Source organism: Tenrec ecaudatus, chromosome 1, assembly GCF_050624435.1.
Source record: "Tenrec ecaudatus isolate mTenEca1 chromosome 1, mTenEca1.hap1, whole genome shotgun sequence".
Lineage (NCBI taxonomy): Eukaryota > Metazoa > Chordata > Mammalia > Afrosoricida > Tenrecidae > Tenrec > Tenrec ecaudatus.
In genome coordinates this window covers 125,422,560-125,445,906 of record NC_134530.1, presented here as the reverse complement: position 1 = coordinate 125,445,906, position 23,347 = coordinate 125,422,560, and the positions used below count along the sequence as shown (strand labels likewise).

Here is a 23,347-nt window from a genome sequence, read left to right as displayed (position 1 = left end):
CCTGATGCAAAGGGCTTAAGTGGAGAGCAAATGCTTTGAAAATGATTAGGGCAACGAATGTACAGATGTGCTTTATACAATTTATGTATGTGTATGTATGGATTGTGATAAGAGTTTTATGAGCCCCCAATAAAATGATAAAAAATAATTAAAAAATAAAAAGATAGCTCCTCTATAGTTGATGAGAAATTAAAGGGGCGGTTTCAAAAGTTTGGGGAGAAATTCCATTTTCTTAATAAATTTTTAAGCCACTCCCCCTTATATAATAACTACACAGAAGCAAAAGCAAATCACGAGCAACTCTAAAAGGCAAACAATATATCCTAAAAATTAAACTTCATGAGAAACAATGAAAACCAAAAGATTTTCCCACAAAATAATAAAAATAATAGATACAACTAAATAAGCCAAACGCCCAAAGTTGTACATTTGTTACAGTTTTCTCCTCTTTGTCTGGAATCATCCCCAACAGCACTTTGTTTTGTATGAAAAATAAAAAAAGGAAAATACAGCTCTCTAACAATTCTACTAGTTAAACCAAAGCAAAGAATGAAAAGCCTCACTTTAGAATTTCCAATCTCAGAATTATCTATTTCTGACTCAAATCTGAGTCAAAGCTACCTGCCAGGACACCGCAGACCTGTCATACAGGTGTCTGAGACTGTGACGATTTATGGAAGCAGACTACCACTTCTTCCTCCTGGACAGCCGCTGGTGAGTTGGAACTGCCAACCTTTTGGTGAGCAGCTAGCTGGGCACTTTAACCCCTGTGGCAACAGGTCTACTCGAGACCGTGTAAGTTCTCCTAAATCGTTTTCAGAAAAGAATTCGCATAAAATTCTGATTCCACGTGTTAACACTAAATTGTCATTAAAAACTGCTATAACACATTAAATATAAAGAATATTTTTCCAATTATAAGTCTATAAATCATTACAATTACTTTGACAGTCATCACTGGTGGATACTTACTTTTGCTTTTGACTGTGTTAATTCAAAGTGGACAGATTCTATTTTAGTCATTAAAGAATGATTCTGTGAGACCAAACAAGCATTCTGTTGTCTAAGTTTATTAAGTTTCTCTCGAAGGTTCTTAATTTCCTGATCCGTAGAGGTAGGAGGTACAAAAGATACCTAAAAAATGAAGAACAATCTATTTTGGATTACTTACGCACTGCATAGAATTAATGAAAAGTTACTAGAAACTCGGATAATGAAGTTAAGATATATAATGAGGGCTAGCAGGAATGCCAGCCAGGAAGTACTCTGTATTCTGCGGAAGACGGTGTCCTTATGAACACCTTGGGAACAGTGGCACACTTTTGGCATTACCTTGTGAAGTGAAACATGCTGTGATCCAGCAATATCAAGATTGCATATAACCGTCTAGGACAGAGTAGAACTGCCCGTTCAATATCCAAGACTGCAACTCTGTGCGAACAGAAAGCCTCACCTTTCTCCCCTGGGCTTTTTGGTTAGCAGATCAACCCATAACCCACAACGGAAAGTAATGAAATGGGCCATGCTATCATGTGAGTTAACCTTTAGTAAATAACTATCATATACAGAATACTGGGCTAACAATCAGGGAGTTTATAATTTGCTTGACAAAACATCAATTGTAAAAAGTAAATGAATACAGAAACTTAAAATACAGTAATACATCAAACTTTAAAACAAACTTAACTGCCATTAAGTCAATTCTGACTCATAGCTACCTTATAAAGCAGAGTAAAATGGCTTGTGGGTTTCCAAGACTAACTCCAGCAGGGAGTGCAAAGCCTGGGAGTAGACAGCCTAGTCTTTTCTCCAACTGAGCTCTTAACATATGCCACCAGGGCTCCTAATAATACACCCAAGTAACTACTTTGTTAGAAAGTAACAAGCAATAATTACAAGCAGTTCTCAGGTGAAAACTTCTCCACTCCCGTGTTTTTCCGTCACATTTGTAGGAAAGCTCAAAAATAAGCAGTTGGTTATTTGTCCTTAGTGGAAGAGGGGCACTGGTGGTACAGTAGCTAAGCTTGGGGTGTAACAACTGCAAACCACCAGGCGTTCCATGGGAGAAAGATTGGGCTTTCTACTCCTGTAAAGAGCTAGTCTTGGAAACCCAGCTAGTCTTGGAACTTGTACTATAGGGGTCACATGCGTGAGAATTAACTAGATGCCACTGAGTTGGGTTTTTTTGTTTGCTTGTTTCAGTCCAAGAAAAAAAGATCCTCTGGTGGTATAGTGGATTTAAGCATTGGCTGCTAGGCAAAAGAACAGTGTTTTGATCCATCCATCAGCTGCTCCGAGAGAAGGCTACAGACTATCTCCATTATTATTTATAGGGTCTTAAATCCTCTGGGTCAGTTCTGCTCAGACCTACAGGATCGCGCTGAGTTAGTATTGACTTTGAAGCTGTAAGTCTTAGTACACGAAAAGGCTTGAAGAGTTCTCAATTAGTTAAAAGCTGCACATGCAGTAAGTAAAAGTGACTGTGATGAAAAAAGCTGTTGGCAATAGATTAAGACTGGTTCAATTCTTTCAGAGAAAAAAAAATATATATATGAGGGGTACCCCCCCAAAAAAAACCCTGGGACTTCTTTTCCCCCAAAGCTTTGTTTTTAATTTTTTTTTACAAAACAACCTTATCACCTTCAAGGTACTTGCCATTACACTTAATGCATTTGTCAAATCTGCGAGTCCATTCCTGGCAACAATTTTCAAACTCATGTTTGGATGGCTGACAGCACCTCCCTCATTTTTTTGCTTCACCTCTTCCACTTTGTTAATTTGTTGTCCTTTCATATCCCTCTTCATTCAAGAAAAAAAAAATCACATGGAGCGAGGTCAGGTGAGAACAGTGTGTGGGGCAAAAGAGGCATGCTGTTTTTGCCAAAAATTGGTGCAGTGAGATGACTGCATGAAGAAGTGCATTGTGGCAAAACCAGTCCCCCTTCTGCTAGAAATTGGGCCTTTTTTATCACACAGTTACGCTACCTTTTCAGAACCTCTAAATAGAAAGCTTGATTAACAGTCTGACCTGGTGGAACAAACTCCAAATGCACTATCCCCCTCACATAAAAAAAAAACCAATGAGCACCATCATCTTGATCTCTGATTGCACTTGACGAGCTTTCTTTAGATGTGTTGATGGCATCTTCTGCTGGCTGATGTTTGCTTTCGGGGTCCTAAGAATAGCACCAAGTCTCAGCACCTTGGAAAAAGTCTGGGTCGCTTCAGAGCTGTTCTTTCAAAGCCTGGCATGTTTCCACTCCACAGTCTTTCCTGGTCAGTCAGAAACCGAGGCACAAATTTCAGAATAGCCCTTCTCATTTCCAAATATTCTGTTAAAGTTTGCTGATGCACACTCCGAGATAGTCTAGGTAACTTCCCCATCTCTTCAATGGTCCTTCATAGGTCTTTGAGCACAAGTGCACAAATTTTTTTCAATATTTCCATCAATTGGGGAAGTTGACAGAAGTCCAGGACAAGGTTTGTTATCAATCGACAGCACACCTTATTTGAAATGAGAAAACTACTCATACACTTGTTTTTCCCACAGCACTGTCCCTATAAGCAGTGTTCAACACCACAAGTTTCTGCAACATTTTTCTAACCAGGAAACAAAATTTCAGCCCCATGCTGTTCTCTTAAGTTTGCAGTCACAAAAAGCAAGGTTCAAGCAAAACTGCTTTTACGAAAAAATTCACTGTGACCAGAGAGAACCTTCCCAGGAGACGCCACTGCGTGTACTAACTTAGAGCAAGTTGCTCGATGCTTGCCCAGTGGGAAAAATTCATACTGAAAGTTCCGCCCAGCACTTTCTTCTGGGTTTTTTTAGGGGGGGAGGGGGAAAACCCCCTTATATATATCACTCTCATTCACTGCCATCAAGTCAACTTCAACTCATAGAGGCCATATAGGGCAGAATAAAACTGCCCATGTGAGTTTGAGACGCTCTTTATAGGAGTACAAAACCTCATCCTTATCCCAAAGAATGGGTTAATGTTTTTGAACCACTAACCTTTTGGTTAGCAGGCCAATGAGCAACCACTATGCTATCAGGGTTCATATATACATACACACACATACATATATACACGTGTGTATGTGTATCTATATATAACATACACATATTGTACACATATACAAAATTGTGTGTGAGTGCATTTAAAATTAAAAGGCAAATAAATAAATAAATTAAGTTAAATTAAATTAAAAGGCAATAAGCTGCCCCTAAGTGGGACAAACATTGATTCATAATCCTGGGAAATACTGCATTTAAACTCAACAAGTCTTCAACACCACAGTAGAACTAGAAGAAGTATTTAAAGAAAACATTTTAAGTAGATAGGTCTAAAAATCAATAACCTTATCTCTTGGCTTTTTATGACAATCAGTATTGCCACCAGGTAGTTTACAAGTTTTTTTGTATGGTAAATAATTCAAAGGTCCAGAGTGGCCAGGTTGAGCAAGGTCTTCCAAAATGAGCCTTTCAAATCTTGAGGGATTACAGATATAATCAGAATTTTCACTTGTACTAACACTAGGGTGAAAAAAAGAAAAAACTTATTTAGTTTTCAGTAATTTAAATATCCACTACAAATTTTTATACAGTAAATAGGAAAAAAGGATAGCACCTAAAATACTAGAGCCAATGAGATATAGTAATGAACTTAACGGTTCCAAAAATTTTTCAATAAACCAGTTTAAACAACATAATTTTACAGTCTCCACAAGTGGGATTAATGATTTTCTTAAAAAGTCATAATATTGTAAGATTAACTATACTCAAAACATTTTGTACTGTAATGTTAAAGGTGTTTACTTAACATATGAATGTTTCTCTAATATTCCTATTTTCCCCTAAACTGATATATTTAATATTAAAAAATTAATATTGTTTCAGAGGCATAAGACGTAATGAAATTCATATATTTTACATTCATAAATTAAAGTTTTTTGGTTTTATTTACTTACCTAGATAACTCTTCCCCTAAATTCTGTAAACTCCATTCTGTTATCTTCAGTTCATGTCTTAAGGAAGCAACATTTGCAAGCAAACTTTCTTCTTCATTGTCTTTATTACAGTAGTATGATGAATTAGATTCCATTTCTCAAACAAAAATCTTCTTTTATCTTCCCTGAAGGATTCTGTAGTGTCATTCAAAACACTTTCACACAAATTAAATTTAACTCATTATTTTTCTATTTCAAGTGTGTGAAATCTTCATGATGGTTTAAAATAAACAAAAAACTCAATATATTCTCTGAAATGCACAAACATAACACAAAGTTCTAAATACAAATTCTTTGGATTAAATTCGTATTAGTTTTACCAAGTTTAGTCTTACTTTTTTTGTTAGGTGCCATGGAGTTGATTTTTAACTTATAGTGACCCCATGTAACAGAGCAGAACTACGTCTCACATGGTGTCCTTAGCTGTAATTTTTATAGAATGCCAAATAAAAGTTTAAAAAACCCCAAACACCAAACTGCCATTGAGTTGATGCTGACTCATCTCGACCTAAAATACCACCAACCTCTTGGTTAGCAGCCAAATGCTTAAATGGCTGTGTCACCAGAGTCTCTGATTCATTTACTTAACATAATACATTTCATAAACTATTTCTTATCCTATCTTAAAGATGAAGAAACCAAGAGTCTGACAAGCTAAATAACTGCATCGAAGTCACACAAATGGTAAAAACAGGCTTTGAACCTAAGTCTCGGGATCCATAGACCTTTTCATTCCATCACAAGACATTCCCACTACCCTAGACATCAGTTTCAACAAGAAGTATTCAAACTTTCATAATCAGGTCACAATCTCTGGACAGCTGATAAAATACTGACATTACCAAAACAAAAACATCACAATTTTTTCGGAAGGAATTTATTGTCAAATAAAGGTTACGCCTATCTGCCATTCATAACAGCTATAAGAATTTTAAAACATTTATTTCTTGCAACTAGAGGTCCAAATGACATTTGGCAATATACGAGGAAAAGTTTTGTTTTTTTTCAATTATGAGTATCAATAAGGTTGTGAAACTCTATTAAATACTATTTGCACATTTAAAAATTCCAGATTTTATTTCCATAATTAATTAAAGTTGTATAGTCCTTACTACTTTAGATATTTCTGGGCAGTCGAAAAATGACATTCCTTTTTCAGATCTCATGTATCTTTGTCATGTCATGGTAGCCTCTTTCATTGCCATTCTTACCATCCTGACTCTCGAGTTCTAGATGGTTAGAGTCTGGGTATTATCAGGACCACAAGACACATACATTTGTTGAAGGAATAAAGGTTTACAAAACTATCCTTCTTGACAGATGTACTCCCCACTCAAAATTTCTCAGATGTATAAGGTTAGAAAGCAAACGCTCACCTTCTTCAGACTGTGGCGCGAAATTAAATGAGATGCTATACTGATCTGATAGGCAAAGTGGTTCTATCCTTTCTTCCCTTTTGCTCCCACAAATTGGTTTCCGCTTTAAGAATTCTCTGCCGGACAGAAGTTCATGAATCAGGTCCCCATCCTGCTTGCTCTCTTTTACATTGCCAGTTCCCTATAGGATGTTGAAAGGGAAGAAAATTTGAAGAAGTTCTAAAATGCCATTTGGCAGTTTCCTCCTAAAGCAAACTTCCTTTCTAACCACTTGCATGTGGCTTACTGTGAAAAGTCCTCTAACTCGTCTGGAGTAGCAATATCCCTATCGAACTCCTGCTACTGACGTTAATGGGCCATTTACTGACAAACGACTGCCCCTCCATTCGAAGCGCAGCAGGTTACGAAGTCTATCTGGAGTGCGTCCGACAGGTAAAGGCACAACATGCTATGGATGGGTCCGACCTTGCAGGGTCATTTTGTAGCCCCAAGAACACTGTGTTCCTCCGTGTGCTCACGCAAACATCCCATCACAGCGCACTAGTGTCGTGCTCTCGCCACACTCCACGAACGGAATCCGATGGCTGCGGATTTTAGGCGCTTTGTATGGCACTGTTCTGACTGAAGCGCGCTCAATCTGACAGAGCTCATACTATCTGCATCTAATAAAAGTAAAGCTAGAAGCAGCGGCAGGCGGGAAATGAACTCCTCCTCTCCGACTTTCCCGCAACTAAAATACTCGTACAGAAGCCTCTAAAGAGCAGCGTGCTCAGCGTGGGCCGGGACCAGGCGAGGCGCGGAGGGCGGTCCCGGTCCCGGTCCGCGGCTGCCAGCCGCGAGGAACGGAACAACGTTCCAAGGAGGCGGGTTCCCACCCGCCCAGCGGCAGTCGCTCACCACCCGCGTCCCAGCGGAGGAGAAGAACTCCCGACAACTGCGCACTCCGGACTCCAGGCTCGGCCCGTCTCCGGTCCCGGGCTTGGAAGCGTCAAACGCACGAAACCGAGAACAGCGCACGCCCGGCGCGCGGAGTTCGAACCGCCGCGGGAGCCGTTGAGAACGCGTCTCCGCAGCCTCGGCCCTGCCCTCCCGCTGTCGGCGGAAGGCAGCCAGAGGCCCGGGGCCTGTCGGGAATGGTAGTCCGCCAGCGCGGTCGAGCCCGGCTGCAAGCACGCTACGAACTACATTTCCCACAATCGCCTCCTCGACGCCCATTGGCGTGGAGAAGCCATGGGAACCTGCGGCCGTCGGGCCGTGAGGTGGGCCGGGCTCACGCCGGCCTGCCGGGGCAGAGCCCAGGAGGGTGCGGAAAGGGACTGCTGGCCCCGCCCTCAGTCCCTACCCTTTCAAGCACTGTTTGGCCCTTACGAGGAAACCTCTGCCGCCGCCGCCACTTTCTTCAGGCTCCAGGTGTCTCTGCCAGCCACGAGGAATCCAGGGAGAAAACGCGGAGCTAAGGCGCCCATTCCCCACTCCTCCCGCGCCCTTTCAGCCCAAAGCCGCCCCGGCAGGAATGGGCGACAAGATCTGGCTGCCCTTCCCGGTGCTCCTCCTGGCCGCGGTGCCATCCTCAGTGCTGCTGCCGGGGGCGGCCGGCTTCACCCCCTCCTTAGACAGCGACTTCACCTTTACCCTTGCGGCCGGCCACAAGGAGTGTTTCTACCAGCCCATGCCCCTGAAGGCCTCGCTGGAGATCGAATACCAGGTAGGTGCCGAGAGGGCGCTAGCCGCGTCCGGTAGCCCAGCCTCTCACCCGCTTGGAAACTTCTGCTGGCCGGCCGCCCGCCCGGGTGATGGAGCGGCGAGGGCCGCCGGGGAACCAGCCCGTTCCGCGCAGGCGCGCGAGGCGCGGCGCGCGACCGTCCCAGGACCCGCAAGTTCAGCGGGACCTGGAAACGAGCCCCCCGGGCCCCTTTCCTCCGCTGGAAGGAGGCCGGAACTGGGGGGGGGGGCGGTTGTTCTCTCCCCCCCCCCCCCCCCCCGTAATATGCCTATCTGTTTACCAGCCACTGCACGCTCCGATATTCGGAATTTCACAATACGGGATTAAACACGTTCTCCTCCATCATTGGACGAGGCGATGACACTTGTTTGAATCTCTCCCTCCCCTTTCACCCAATTCGGATGTTATAAATCTTCACGCCCCTCCCCACTACGTAAGGATTTTGAAATTGTTACCACGTGATTCTCACTCACTAGTTCCTATTTTAAAATACTGTATTTTGAAAGGGACCTCAATGAGGGCTGTATTTAATGGTGCATTTTCTTCACACCTGTATGGCCATCATTTCAAAATCAAATAATGTGAAGCCATATATTAAACTGTTCAACCTTTCTTTCACTTAGCCTGGTAAGGTTTGCCCCCATGCCATTGTTTTCTTTTGTATAGCAACTTCCAACAAAAAAAAGCTAACTCGTTGCTCTAGAGTGGATTCCAACTTACAGCCACCCTGTAGGACATAGGGGTTCCAGAGTTTATCATCTAAGCGGGTATTGATTTCAAGTTTTGAAAAAAACACGAGAGGCATTTTCAATGTCAGTAGGCCTATCTTGTGAATACAATAAATTACTTTAAAAAAATAAATTACTTAAAATTAGAAGTTTTTAGTCATAAAGTGCTTAGTACGTGTCAAGGAAGCCTGGTGTAGTGGCTACACGCATTTGGAAACCAGCAGCTACTCTGAGGAAGAAAGAAATGGCTTTCTACTTACCTAAACAGTACAGTCTCAGAAACCTATAGGGGTGGCTGAGTCAGCACTGACTCCATGGCGATGAGTTGGGTTGGGTTCGGTTTTGTCTACTGCACTAAGGGCTAGGGATGCAATGGTGAGCAAAATAATATACACCATTTTCTCATATAATCTGGGAGTCTTAGTGGGGAAAGGATCTGCTTCTCTAAAGATTCTAACCACCAAAACCTTGCCCCATGCAGTTGCCCCCAGTCAAAATGTTGACTTCTTGGCAGCTAATAATAATTATATGCACATTTGGAGATTTTTAAAGCAACAGATCTTATCCCTTGACCAATCAGTGAACAAAACTCAAAACTCACTTCCAAGTCAATTCTGATTCCTGTCAACCTTCTAGGACAGAGTAGAACTGTCCCTGTGAGCTTCCAAGACTGTAATCTCTAATGGAGTAAAAACCATGGTCTTTCTCCCAATGCGGCTAGTGGTTTTGAACTGCTGACTTGTGGTTCGCAGTCCAGTACACAAGCCTACTTTAAATACACAGTTCACACTGGGGAGTTGTAGAATGTATTGAAGGTGGAGTTATTTGGAGGCAGGTCATGAGGACATTGAATTTCAGGCTAGCGTAATGAATTGTTCTCACTTTTTGAAGAGGAAACATAAATGTTATGTTTAACATACCCTGAAATGCCTAACTTTTATGTAATAGGGACATATTTGAACTCTGTTTCTGTCTACGCTATAAAGCTTCTCAAAGAAGGCACTGTTTAAAAAAGACTATTTTAGTAATACTAATATTTGCCCATGAAACCTAAATATGGGTGAGGTCAACAGAAATGAGTTTTAAAAAAAAGGAAAGGTTCCAAAAATGAATAGAATTAGACAAAATGAACTTTCAGCTCCCTTTCTAGATCTAGCAGAAGTCTGTTTGCTTTTATTTATTTTAGTTGACTTTCTTACCCTCTTTATTAAAGGGGAGGAAATCCTTTCACTGGAATCTATATAAAAATTTTATATTCAGAATTTATAATATAGGTTCTTTTCTTTTATGCTCCCCCACAGGTTTTAGATGGAGCGGGATTAGATATTGATTTCCATCTTGCTTCTCCAGAGGGTAAAACTTTAGTTTTTGAACAAAGAAAATCAGATGGAGTTCACACGTAAGTAATCTCTCCTAGTTTTAGCTTATGCCCAATAATACCAGAGGGCTATCTTCAGGGCAGGGTAATTACCATATCCATTGCTAAATAACATAATTAGATTATTTCAAGTTGAAATATCTTAATCTCTACTTTGCTTCTTTGGGTTGTAATATCCATTGCAAATGCTACACAGAAACTTAGACAAAATTAACGATTAATGGCATTTTTAAGGGAGTTAGTAAGTTGTAATGTCAGTGAGTCAGTTACTACTCAAGGTAGTTTTTTACCAGTACATGTTACAACAAAGTTTCAGGTGTACTAATGCCCAAAGGGGCATACCACACTGCTATAAGCCTCAACCAGAAGGCATTCAGTTCAAACTCCAGTTCACACCTAACTCCCTGAATTAAGTCCCCAAGGCACCCACTCCAATAAGCCTCAGCCTGAAGGCACTCAGCCCCACTTCTGTGGGTCAGCAAGTCCAACTTCCCCATTTAAGTGTCCAAAGACCCACTCCCCAAGCCAGCCTTCTGCACCAAACATTCAACTTGCTCTGGGGGTTGGGAAGGCCATCATTCTGCTCCTTGCTCTGGTTCCTGGCTCTGCTGCTGCCCCTCTGGTAGGGTAGCTGTCTTCGGGACCCAGGAGGTTTACTGTACAGCGATCTCGAATTCAGACACATTCCACTCTAGGCTCTTGTTGATAATCCCTCTTCCTGCTTCTCAGAGTGCTCATTTTATACACAGCAGCATGGCACTCCAGGGAATCCTGTTTGAAATTACTCACAGGTGAATCCTATCAGTATCTCTCTCACCTTCTAACCAGACCTATTCAGTGAAAGGTCATTTGGTGGGAGAGACTTTGGCAGGAAGAGCCACATTAAATAATGTACTACTCCTGCACAAGTGAACATGTTAAACAGTCATTTGGTGTTTTAGCTAACCCTGATTCACTTCCCTCTGTAATTTGGTTAATACATGATTATTCCCTTAACTTAGGCTTCTTATTTCAAGTATCTGTCCTAAAGAGTTTCTTGAACTGTTTGCTGTCTGTATCATCTTTGACCATAGCTTTATTAAAACAATAGAATATTGTTTTTATGCACGTGTAATATATTTTTACTCAGATATTAAAAGATAATCCCTTAGACCAGGAGTCTTCAAACTACGGCCCGCAGGCCACATGCGGCCCGCCAAGGCCATTTGTTCGACCCGCTGGGTATTTTTGCCCCATTTGTTTAACTTCAAAATAAGATATGTGTAGTGTGCATAGGAATTTGTTCATAGTTTTTTTTTTTTAAACTATAGTCCGGCCCTCCAACGGGTCTGAGGGACAGTGAACTGGCCCCCTGTTTAAAAAGTTAGAGGACCCCAGCCTTAGACCATAGAGAAAGAAATTACTTGTCAGAACTTTTTGAAAAAGACAAAAAGGCCTTGTGCTAGCATGCTTCTGTTTTATTATGCCCTGGAGATACTGTGTGGAGTTTCTGTTTTTACCAATCAACCCTTTAAAGGCTAATGGCAACCCTGCCTTGAGCCCCGCCAGCACCACTTTTCCTGCAGCATGTACCCACTACGTCATGTTTTGGTACTCTTCACAACCCTTCCAGCTTTTTCAGAATGTATTTCACACTTAATAGACCATCGTGTAAACATAACTTTTACATGCACTGTAAATCCAAAAAGAGAGTGTGTGACTGTTGTGATACTGCTCATTGAATTGTGGTAGTCTGGAATCAAATCTACAGTGTCTCCAAGGGATGCCTATGTTCTCTTACATCTTCCATCTGACTGGTGTGTTTCCCTGCTCCCTTGTATTATTTTGCTATAACACTTTCTTTGTAAATTTTGCTATGTTAGAACTAAACCATGAATAAGAATAGAGTGTCTGCTATTTGCCATACTAAGCATTTTATGTGCTATCTAAATTAATCGATCCAACCTACTATGACATAGATACTTTGATTCCCATTTTACAAATGAGGAATTTTTACAGACAAGGAGGCTCAGAGAAGTTAAATACACATTTATTAACAGGTGGAGGCAGGATGAACCAAAACTATTGCTTTCTACCATACGATGCTTAGAACATCTCTGGCACATAGCACTATGTAAGTATTAGCTATTATAATATTGGTCTCTGTTAACTAAGCTCCTGGCACGTACGATGCTCAGTAAATACCAAATGCTTGTATCAGGGAATGAGGAGGGAAAAAATGTCAACTATAATTTTCTGATACTCATTTTAAAAGTGTTTTTTGATATGCAGAGCTCAGAAAAATATTTATATAAACTAAATAGAAAAAGAACAAGTTAAAGTCACCTTAGGTTGAGATACTTGAAGTGTGCTCTTTGAAGTTCTTTGAATAAGAAGTAAAAATGTGTAGTTCATTTTTAAATTTTAGAATTCAAACAATATACAGGATTTCTATCAGTTTTTATTTCTCTTCCATTATCTTCTTTCTCTAGATATAAGAAGGGAAAAAAGATACCTTGTTGATTTCTTACTTGGCATTATCTCCTCCTGGGAGACAAAAATTGAGTTTATGAGAGAAATCACATTTGTTTTTTGATGTATCACGATACTATTGTCTTCTATACTTTACATAAATCTTGTTTTTCCTTTATAATTGTGCACCAGAACCCAAGGAGATGCAGGCTGTCATTATTTCATCTTACCAGAGGCATTTGAGGCATAGAGCAGTTAAGTAAGAAGCTAAAGTTTATCCACCTTTCCTATCAACAAAGAGGAATGTTTATTGATAATAACACCCTTTTAATATCCACACTTTAAATTGTAACTTTATCATTAAAATGACCATCTTCATCAAGAAAATAAAGATAATAGCAATCATATAAAGGAAGTCAGGATTCAAAATCATTCTGTGGGAAAGAATTCAAGCATTTTGAGCATTTAAATGAACTCGCATAGTGGAGATAAAAAATAGCCACAATAAAAACTAAAATAGTTTGAACTCCTTGTTTTGTTTTTCTGTTGTCAACTAGAGGAAATGGAAAGTCGAGTCAGTAGCTATCATGTAGCAACATTTGCCATGTATGTAAAAGTGAATTGGTGGGAATTGTAGTACCAGTGATTAGAAAGAAATAAAACAGGATCTGAAATTTTGATCACAGGCTAGATAAAAGAACAATTAAAGTTTTCTTAGCTGAACTGATTACATGGCAAGCCACTTTAGAAAGTTTTTTTTTCTTTTTTAAATCATTTTATGGGGAACTTGTACAGCTCTCATCACAATCCATACATCCATCCATTGTGTCAGGCTAGAAAGTTTAATAAAGGTTTTTATAATATCAACTTCCAATTCTTATGTCAGCTACAAACTTCACCCCCTCAACTTTTAATAGCTTACCCATCTGAATCCTCATGTTACACAAAAGCTCTCAGCATCCTTTGACATACAAGAGAGATGACAAATCATTTCTGGGCTCAAAATTAAAAATGACTATATTGAGGTGTTATCAAAGGAACAATGGTATCAGTGCCTTCAGCCCAGCACATGGAGGGTATATTTTGAAAAAAGATTAGTATACACACAGCTTTCTTTTTGCCGTCCCTCTCTGGTTTCTTAAACCTGCCTGGCCTCACACATATTCACTAGAGTGTAGCACTTGGAACGTCATCTAGAATGCTGGAAGGAAGGACTTTTAAGTTGCGGCAAACTTGCAGCATCCTTTGACATACGGTGCTTGTTCCCAAATTGACAGGTTTCCAAACGGAGGTAGGTTTCACTGAAGAATTACTTGGGTCCTCCGAGGCGGGCATACTGCATAATGCTGCATGCCAACCAAAGGGAAGTGTAGGTGAAATGTTTTCAAACAAGAGGAAGTAACAACTTTACATTCTGGTGGGAGAAATTCTGGGGATCAGAGAGCTATAATAGCACCTAATGCTGGACCCTAAAAGTTAAAAAATACTAGTCAAGAGCAGTTTTGAACTCCAAATTACCACTGCTTGGGGGATGTCTCCTAATTTTTGCTGAAATCATCGGAGCGAGACTGGTGAAAGATGGGTAGTAAGCAGTTAGAATACTAGAAAGGTTTTGAAGCCATCTAAGTAGATAAGAAACATTGTTGGATATACCAAAACCTGTATTAAAATAACGGGGGTAAAAATCCAAAAACATTAGACTTTCTTGGGCTGCTATCAATTCATTTCAGGTACATGTTAGGGATAAAGAATTTTTATTAAAGAGTCTTTACTATTTGCACTTGCCCTGTGGACTATAAAACAGTGATTCTCAACCTTTCTAATGCAGTGAACCTATAATACAGTTCCTCATGTTGTGACCACCAACCATAAAACTATTTTCCTTGCTAACTTCATAACTAATTTTGCTACTGTTAGGAATCGTAACGTAAATATCTGATATGCAGGATGTATTTTCATTGTTACAAATTGAACATAATGAAAGCATAGTGATGAATCACAAAAGCAATATGTAATTATATATTGTGAAATATTTATTTATAAATACAAATAAATGTCTTGAAACATGGTGTAGCATGGGTAAGTCTTCACTGCAGGGTATTCATGTGGGCATTTCTGCTTGTGGGCACACTCTATTGGATAGAGCAGTGATATCTCCGTTCCTAAGACCATCGGAAATAAGTGTTTACCCGTGGTCTTAGGCGACCCCTGTGAAAGGGTCGTTGGACCCTCCCGAAGGGACGCAACCCACAGGTTGGGAACTGCTGCTCTAAAACATCTTGTCTGGCCACCTATCGCTTCTCAGAGAATTTTTTCTTTTTTTACATTTTATTAGGGGCTCATACAATTCTTATCACAATCCATACATATACATACATCAATTGTATAAAGCACATCCGTACATTCTTTGCCCTAATCATTTTCAAAGCATTTGCTCTCCACTTAAGCCCTTTGCATCAGGTCCTCTTTTTTATTTTCCCTTTCCACCCCACTACCCCCTCCCTCATGAACCCTTGGTAATTTATAGATTGTTATTTTGTCACATCTTGCCCTATCCGGAGTCTCCCTTTCCCCCCTTCTCTGCCATCCATCTCCCAGGCAGGAGGTCACATGTGGATCCTTGTAATCAGTTCCCCCTTTCCAACCCACTCTCCCAGCATCGCCCCTCACACCCTTGGTCCTGAAGGTATCTTCTACCCTGGATTCCCCGTGCCTCCAGCTCCCATATGCAACAGTGTACAACCTCTTCCCTATCCAGTCCTGCAAGGTAGAATTTGGATCATGGTAGTTGGGAGGAGGAAGCATCCAGGATCTGGGGGAAAGCTGTATTCTTCATCGGTACTACATCGCACCCTGACTGACCCATCTCCTCTCCTAAACCATTCTGTGAGGGGATCTCCAGTGGCCGACAAATGGGCCCTGGGTCTCCACTCTGCACTTCCCCCTTCAGTCACTCTGGTATATATATATATATATATACCAGAATATATACTTTTTTTTTTTTTGCATGATGCCTTATACCTGGTCCCTTTGGCACCTCGTGATCACACAGGCTGGTGTGCTTCTTCCATGTGGGCTTTATTGCTTCATCACACAGGCTGGTGTGCTTCTTCCATGTGGGCTTTATTGCTTCTGCGCTAGATGGCCGCTTGTTCACCTTCAAGCCCTTTAAGACCCCAGACATTATCTCTTTCGATAGCCGGGCAGCATCAGCTTTCTTTGCCACATTTGCTTATGCACCTGTTTGTCTGCGACGATCGTATCATGGAGGTGTGCAGCCAATGACATGATTTTTTGTTCTTTGATGCCTGATAACTGATCCCTTCGGGACCACACGATCATACAGGCTGGTGTGTTCTTCTATGTGGGCTTTGTTGCTTCTGAGCTAGATGGCCGCTGTTCACCTTCAAGCCTTTAAGACCCCAGTCACTATCTCTTTTGATAGCCGGGCACCATCAGCTTTCTTCACATTTACTTGTTCCCCCGCTTTGGCTTCAGCAGTTGTGTTGGGAGGGTGAGCATCGTAGAGTGCCAATTTAATAAAAGAAAGTATTCATGCATTGAGGGAGTGCTTGGCTTCTCAGAGGATTTTATAGATACTGTGATCTTGACAAAAGTGTTTTTGCTGGTTTTTAATTGTTTTCAGTGTGTTGCAAAATAATTAACTGAATAAAAATCGTTACCTTACTGTTGCAAAATGTAAGCCGCTTTTGTCATTCACTCTAAGAGGGATCTTTGTTTCAAGCAGATGTCATTAGCCTAGGGGCTATTTTGCTCTGAATGTTTTCCCATTAAAAACCACTTTGCCACATTGATTCTGCTTAAGCCAGTTATCAGGAATGTGAATCTAGGAGATACCTGGCATCTGTTTAATGAAAGTAACATCACTGAGGAGAAAGCATTGGTGTTGGCCACATACCTCAATCCTATCATAAAGTGCATTATAAAATAGGAGGCGGGAAAGCACTTAGCACAACCTATCATGACTTTTTATAGAGAAAACTTTTTAACTCAGTAGTTTTAGTCTTTGATTGAAGGGTAGGTTGGTAGCTATATTTGCATAATAACTGAACTCAATTTATTTTTAAAAGTATTGTGAGGTATTACATTTCTAATTTTTGGTTCTGTCTTTTCCAAAAATTGTCACTTTTATTAATAAATGCCAAACCTATCTAACTTGTAAATGTATGAATGTACATTCTCTCAGGTTGCCTATTGTCTAATAATTAACTATTCAAATCATCGGTTCTCAACCTGTGGGGCATTTCCCCTTTCACAGGGTCGCCCAATTCATCACAGTAGCAAAATTACTTTTGTGAAGTCGCAATGAAAATAATTTTATGGCTGGGGGTCACCACAACATGAGGAACTGTATTAAAAGGTCATGGCATTAGGAATGCTGGGAACCACTGATGTAAACTGTCAGAAGCAGTCTTCCGTCCGTAAGCTTTGCAATGATAATGAGACCTGCCTTCTACCTACAGAATGTTATTTTATCCCCAATAGACAAAGATAACTGAAAACACGTACTTTTATACAGGATAGAGACTGAAGTTGGTGACTACATGTTCTGCTTTGACAATACATTCAGCACCATTTCTGAGAAGGTGATTTTCTTTGAACTAATCCTGGATAATATGGGAGATCAAGAGCAAGAACAAGAAGACTGGAAGAAATATATTACTGGCACAGATATGTTGGATATGAAACTGGAAGATATCCTGGTCAGTATAGTAATGAAAATTGCTAACATCCCTAAAGGATACTTTATGATAAGCATTTTATCTAGATTCTCTCCTTTAATATAAACTACTTCACACAGAGGGTTAAGTGTTGGGATGCTGACCAGAAGGTTGGCGATTCAATCCCTATTAGCTACTCTGAGGAAGACAGACAGGTTACAAACTGTTAGGAATAGTTCTACTATGAGTCAGAATCAACTTGATGCCAGAGGGTACTACTTAATGCTATGAGATTATCATCTCCCATTCTTTCCAATAAGGAAATTGTGTCTGGTATTAAAAAATCCTACTTCTATAACCAGAAAGAGACAGAACTAAAATGTGCAGGATCCAGACTGTAAAAATCTTCCAGAATGCTTGTAAACAATAATGTGATGGTCTATACTATACTTATCCATATAGTAAAACTGAGTAATCTATACACATTTATGATCTATATATTTCCTAATCATTTGAAGTTTGATGTTGACCAATTTGAGCACATTGGTTACAATACAATACTGTGATCTTTCTTGGAAAAGTATAGCCAGAATGTTCCTTAAAAGCAAAGATGGTCTCTCTCATACTTCAGACATGTTACTGGAGACCAGTCCTTGGTCTCTTGCTTAGTAGGCATCATACTTAGTAGAGTCATCAAAAAAAGAGCAGGACCCTCAATTAGATGCATTGACTAAGTGGCTGCAACCCTGGGCTCAAACGTAACCATGGTGAGGGTGGCAAAGGAGCAGGCAGTGTTCCATGCTGTCGTCCATGGGTCCAATATGAGAAAGAGCTAATGATGGCACCTCACCACAACAGTGACCAGACCTAGTTAACAGAAACCAGCAGCTAAATAAAAGAACAAAACCTTTGCTCTAGTCACACAGCTCCTTTGCATGAATTGTTTTTTATTTATCGTGAACATGCATAATGAAAGTGATGAGTGTGTACATGAACCCATTTGTTGCTAATAGTTCTGGCAATGATTGGGGGGAAGGCCAATATTCTTAAAAGCTAGAGACTTTATCAAACACTTGGATTTTCTTATTTATGGGCAACATATTTACATGGATTATAGAGATATCTGCAAGAGTAATAACTTGCAAGTTTGCAGTTTTTAATAAGTAGTTCTCATTACTTGAACATTTTTCTAAATGTACTTTCTTGATAGCTCTAAATTTCAAATTAGAACATAGCATCAATCAGCTTAAGAAACTGAAATATCATGAGACAATATCATATTTGTAAGTCTTACCCAGCGCTCTAAGCCTTGTTTCCTAGCCTGCACAGTGGAGAAGCCACCTGAGTTGTTGGAGGATAAAATGCAATATAGGTAGGTAGTATATGTATAAATCAGGGTCCTTAAACTACACCCACGGGCCACTTGTGGCCCACCGAGGACATTTATCTAGCCCGCCAGGTGTTTTTGCCCCGTTTTGTTTTTTACTTCAAAATAGGATATGTGCAGTGTGCATAAGAATTTGTTCATAGTTTTTTTTTTACACTATAGTCCGGCCCTCCAACAGGTCTGAGGGCAGTTTTTTAAAAGTTTGAGGACCCCTGGGTAATTGCTTCAAACCAGGCCTGGTACACAGTAAAGATTACTTTTCTTAACTTTTCCACTGATATAACTATGAATATAGACTGTAAAAGCATTAAATTAACATTCATGTCCACTATGAACTACACTTAATTGAGTTTTAGAACTGTAAGAAAATTTTAGCTAGTTCAGTCCAGCTCCAATCTTCTCCCCACCATCCCATTTTATAGATAATAACAAGACTTAGAATGTAAATCATGTACCCATAGTTCCACTACTGATTGATTCAGTTTTACTCTCACCCATGTTTTCTAAAGGGCAGTCCTAGCACTATATCCTTTCATATTTTAATTACTCTTTCCCACAATAAACATAAACATGTCTGAATCTTGTCAGTACTTCATTGCACTGTTCTCAATAGAATGATTTCATTCACACAAATAAAGTAACCAGACATTTTAGACATATACACAGCTTAAATGTTTGTACACTTTTTAAAATTTCAAGAACATTTTCCCCTAATTAGAAAATTTGAATAGGTAATTAATACATTTGACCATCACTATATTATTGAAAAGAACTATAAATAAGTTTCTTTAGAGAGCTGAAAGCAAATTCCATATATTTTTGAAATATATTTTCAGTACTAGGTTACCATGCTTTATAAATCTGCCTACACAAATGTTATGCCCTGTAATTGTAAAAGGTTAGGAGAACACTAAAATTTTGAGCATTTGGGGAATTTCATGCCACATTCTGGAAACCAAACTCACTGCCATTGAGTCAGTGCTGCTCATTGACCCCCGTGGGCTTCCAAGATGATCACTGTTGGCAGTCGAAAGCCCCGTCATCGTCCTGCAGAGCTGCTGCTGGTGGTTTCAAACTGCCACCCAACGTATGACCACTATACCACCAGGTTCCTTACTATTTAAGGAAATCTTTCTAGTACACTTATTTTTGCCATAAATACCTTGATATTTTAAATCTCAACTTGAAAATTTTATTATACATTCATGTACAAGGAAGCATATCAAGATGTTCGTGGAAAATGCGATCAAGGGATAATGAAACGTCTCCAAGATCTTTTGGCAACCCTCTCGTATTACTTTTATAGTTGATGTAACTGAATCCACAAAGATTCCATTATAAATTGTCTTTTCCAGAATGAGTTGAGAAACTTCCAGTGCATCTTGGGAAGCTTATCTTATGAAAGTGGTCTAAGAAAATCATTTTTATATTACGTTTTACACACCTAAGATTGTAATATTTCCTAATTTTACTTTTGTAAGGTGAAAACACCTCATATTTTATCAAATATTTTAAACATAGTGAATTGTATGTAACAGGTAAATACCTAAAAGCTGTTAGCAGATTATTAAAAATATATTTCTAGAGTTTCTTTTGGGCCAAAGCAAATGATAATGTTAAAGTTCTGTCCCTATGCTATTCAGATGTTTTCAAATGATCCATTTTCAGTTAACAGCTCTGTTCCTTTGTTAAATATGTATCAGAAAGATTGCTACATTAACTTTGCAGAGGACTTTTTTGTATTTTAAATATTACCTGTCCATCAATTGATGGACTCCATCTACCTTATGCTTGGATATAAAAATGACTATCAGAATACTATGAAATACATTTTTAAGTTAAAATATGAGGATTACTTTATAATGAAATCATTTTATTTATCCTCAGGAATCGATCAACAGCATCAAGTCCAGACTAAGCAAAAGTGGTCATATCCAGACTCTTCTTAGAGCATTTGAAGCCCGTGATCGAAATATACAAGAAAGTAACTTCGATAGAGTTAATTTCTGGTCTGTAGTTAATTTAGTGGTCATGGTGGCAGTGTCAGCCATTCAAGTTTATATGCTTAAGAATCTATTTGAGGATAAGAGGAAAAGTAGGACTTAAATTCCAAACCCGGGAAAATTACAGTAAACCACCACAGTCAGGGCCATTATTAGTCTCTCTACATTGTTTTCAGGTTTGCAAGTGTGAAAACAAGTGTTTAATGTGAAAGGGCAGTTTTCACTTTTGTTTGTGTAACTAATTTTACTCACCCAGTTATATTAACATGGTTAACAGAACTATTTTGCTAGAACATAGCAATGAATAAGTCCCTATTAATAACTGTATTTTCCTAAATTTGAAATTAAACAATTTCAAATGTCTTAGGTGATTTAAATAACTGAACTTTGGATCTCGATGCAACACACCATTTAAAAAGTTCTCCTACCAAGAAGTTTCTTTGTGAATATAACAACTAAAATTGTAGGTACTTTCAGTATGTTATAAATCATCTGAACATTTCATTACTATGGATTGGTTATATGTTTAGGAGACAAAGGTTAATTTTTTTCTCTACTAACATATGCAACTTTAATATAAATAGATGGCATAGCTTTGAAAATGACTACAATTTGGAGATTTTTAAAACTAAATGCTGTGTCTATCAGTTCAGTAAAAAAACATTTACTTTATATACTTAAGGCTGACATTTTGATAATTATTACATTGCAAAGTTAAACTTTTCCTATTAAAATGAGCCCTCTTGAGCTATTTGGTCAAAAGTTTCTGTTTCCCTAAGGACACAGAGATAGAGAATTTTTTAATGTGAGAGAAAATGACAATCTTATTTTTATATTATTTGTCAGTGTTGTTTTAACTTTGGTATAATAGCTGACTTTAGAATTGTTTAAAAGAGCATGATATAATACTGCCTTTTCTATGCTCTCAAAATAATAAGAATCTTAAATGTACATAAACTCTTTATCTGATGAAATAGTTTAGACAGAAACCCAAAATGTATATGAATGGCTAATCATGACAGCCCAACCAGGAAAATGCATTTCCATTAGCTGGGAAAAACTTGTATTTGGCTATGTTTTTTTGGAGGGTGGGGAGGATTTTTACAATTATATCATTTGTTTTTAATTATCTTTTAAAAGTATTACGGTACATGTTTCGAAACGTAAGCCCTCAAGGAAGTTCCAGCACTGTGTATTCTTATTTAAACAACTTTCATTACAGCTTTCATAAATGTCCACTAGACCCATTTAGTGATATAGAAATAAGCGTTGGGAACCTCCCAAGTACTGCACGCCCACTATGTGAATAGCCCACATAAACAGTCTTTACTAGCCCAGCTTACCACTGGCTGTGGGGTCCTATTTAACCATCTAATGTACTAAATAGACCGTCTAGGTCACAACCATATGTAATATTCTTGTGATAATATATTGAATTGGAAATTACTAATTAACATTAAATCTAAGCATAGGACTCATGTTAGTACTGCTGAAATATGTGGTAAGCAGTGAGATCCGGAGAGAGTGGTACAAAGATGTAGTTCACTCTTCAGATCCTTAGGAGATACATGGTCCTTTCAACAAAGCTTTTTAAATAGGAAAGCACCACGTGATCCATTAAGTTACTAAGAAAATGCTTTAGGTGTTTTGGTGTAGCCCCTGTAGCACATGCAGAACAGGACCATTAATTTCCCCATTAGACTATTAATGAGAAGGACCCTTAATTTTAGTTAAGGTTACTTAACAGAGCAAGGAGAATTAAAGCTACTGTTAACTTTCTATAAAGCTGTGATTAAGAATTCTACCTCTTATATATGGCTGATTTCTGTACTAACATTAAATTTGTTATATGGTCATCTACATTGCATGATTTGTACTACTGATTTTAAGCCTATGATTCAATAACTTCTACCATTCAAAAATTCTTGATGTATGCCTTTATTCGGGAAACAATTTAGGAATGTTAAGAACAATTAATTTTGTTGTAGGGTAAAAAGAGTAAAATTATATCAGAAGTACAGTAAAACTTGCAAGAGCCAGAACTGGGTAAGACTATAAGCCTATAAAGAAAATTCGAGTTTCCCAATAACAGAAAAGTGATGAACTGCACAGTCAGAAAACCTGAGACCAATAAACTACAAGAGTAGTCCTTGCTTCTTCCACTGTGACCTGTATTAACAAGCATAAAATTTACAATTGAAGAATAAAACTGTATTTTTAAAGGCATGTTTATCTGCTTCATGTCTTCAAAATGTTAGTATTCAATCCAATTAGAATTATTTATCATTGAACAACCAATTTTCTTTGCCTTTTTAACATTTACTTTTAATTCAGCCTTAATTTGCATTTGAATCTTTAATTACATTTTTGCTGTTTTTCAAGAGTTTCAAGATATGGGCAGTAAATGTGTGAAAATAGCATTAAAATGAATTCTAAATTATATAATCTATTTTGAAAGTTGGAATGCCCAAGAACTTGCATCTTCCAATTGGAAACAAATGTTCTTCAACTTTTGGTACAGCCATTCCATGAAATGCTGTGCAGCAATAAAAAAAATCCAACAATTGTTACCATGTGGAGAAGCCCTAGTAATGTTATGGCTTATACACTGC

The 23,347-nt window shown here is 38.9% G+C and overlaps 2 protein-coding genes across 2 annotated transcripts in view; one reads left to right on the top strand and one right to left on the bottom strand.

Annotated features, from left to right (window-relative positions):
• The window catches only part of CCDC18 (coiled-coil domain containing 18), a 108,521-nt gene extending 101,041 nt beyond the window's left edge, over positions 1-7,480 (bottom strand). The window contains exons 1-5 of the mRNA XM_075558499.1: positions 7,281-7,480; positions 6,384-6,564; positions 4,969-5,258; positions 4,360-4,534; positions 973-1,134 (exon numbers count right to left, since the gene is read on the bottom strand). Of these exons, the coding sequence (XP_075414614.1) occupies positions 973-1,134; positions 4,360-4,534; positions 4,969-5,102 (471 nt within the window). The 5' untranslated portion in view covers positions 5,103-5,258; positions 6,384-6,564; positions 7,281-7,480. The remainder of the gene's footprint in view (positions 1-972; positions 1,135-4,359; positions 4,535-4,968; positions 5,259-6,383; positions 6,565-7,280) is intronic.
• Positions 7,481-7,659: 179 nt separating this feature from the next.
• TMED5 (transmembrane p24 trafficking protein 5) lies at positions 7,660-22,961 on the top strand. The gene is made up of 4 exons (XM_075558485.1): positions 7,660-8,088; positions 10,136-10,233; positions 17,204-17,387; positions 20,620-22,961. Exons 1-4 carry the CDS (start codon positions 7,897-7,899, stop codon positions 20,836-20,838), a joined length of 693 nt encoding a protein of 230 aa, XP_075414600.1. The 5' UTR covers positions 7,660-7,896; the 3' UTR covers positions 20,839-22,961.
• The last annotated feature ends 386 nt before the right edge of the window (positions 22,962-23,347 follow it).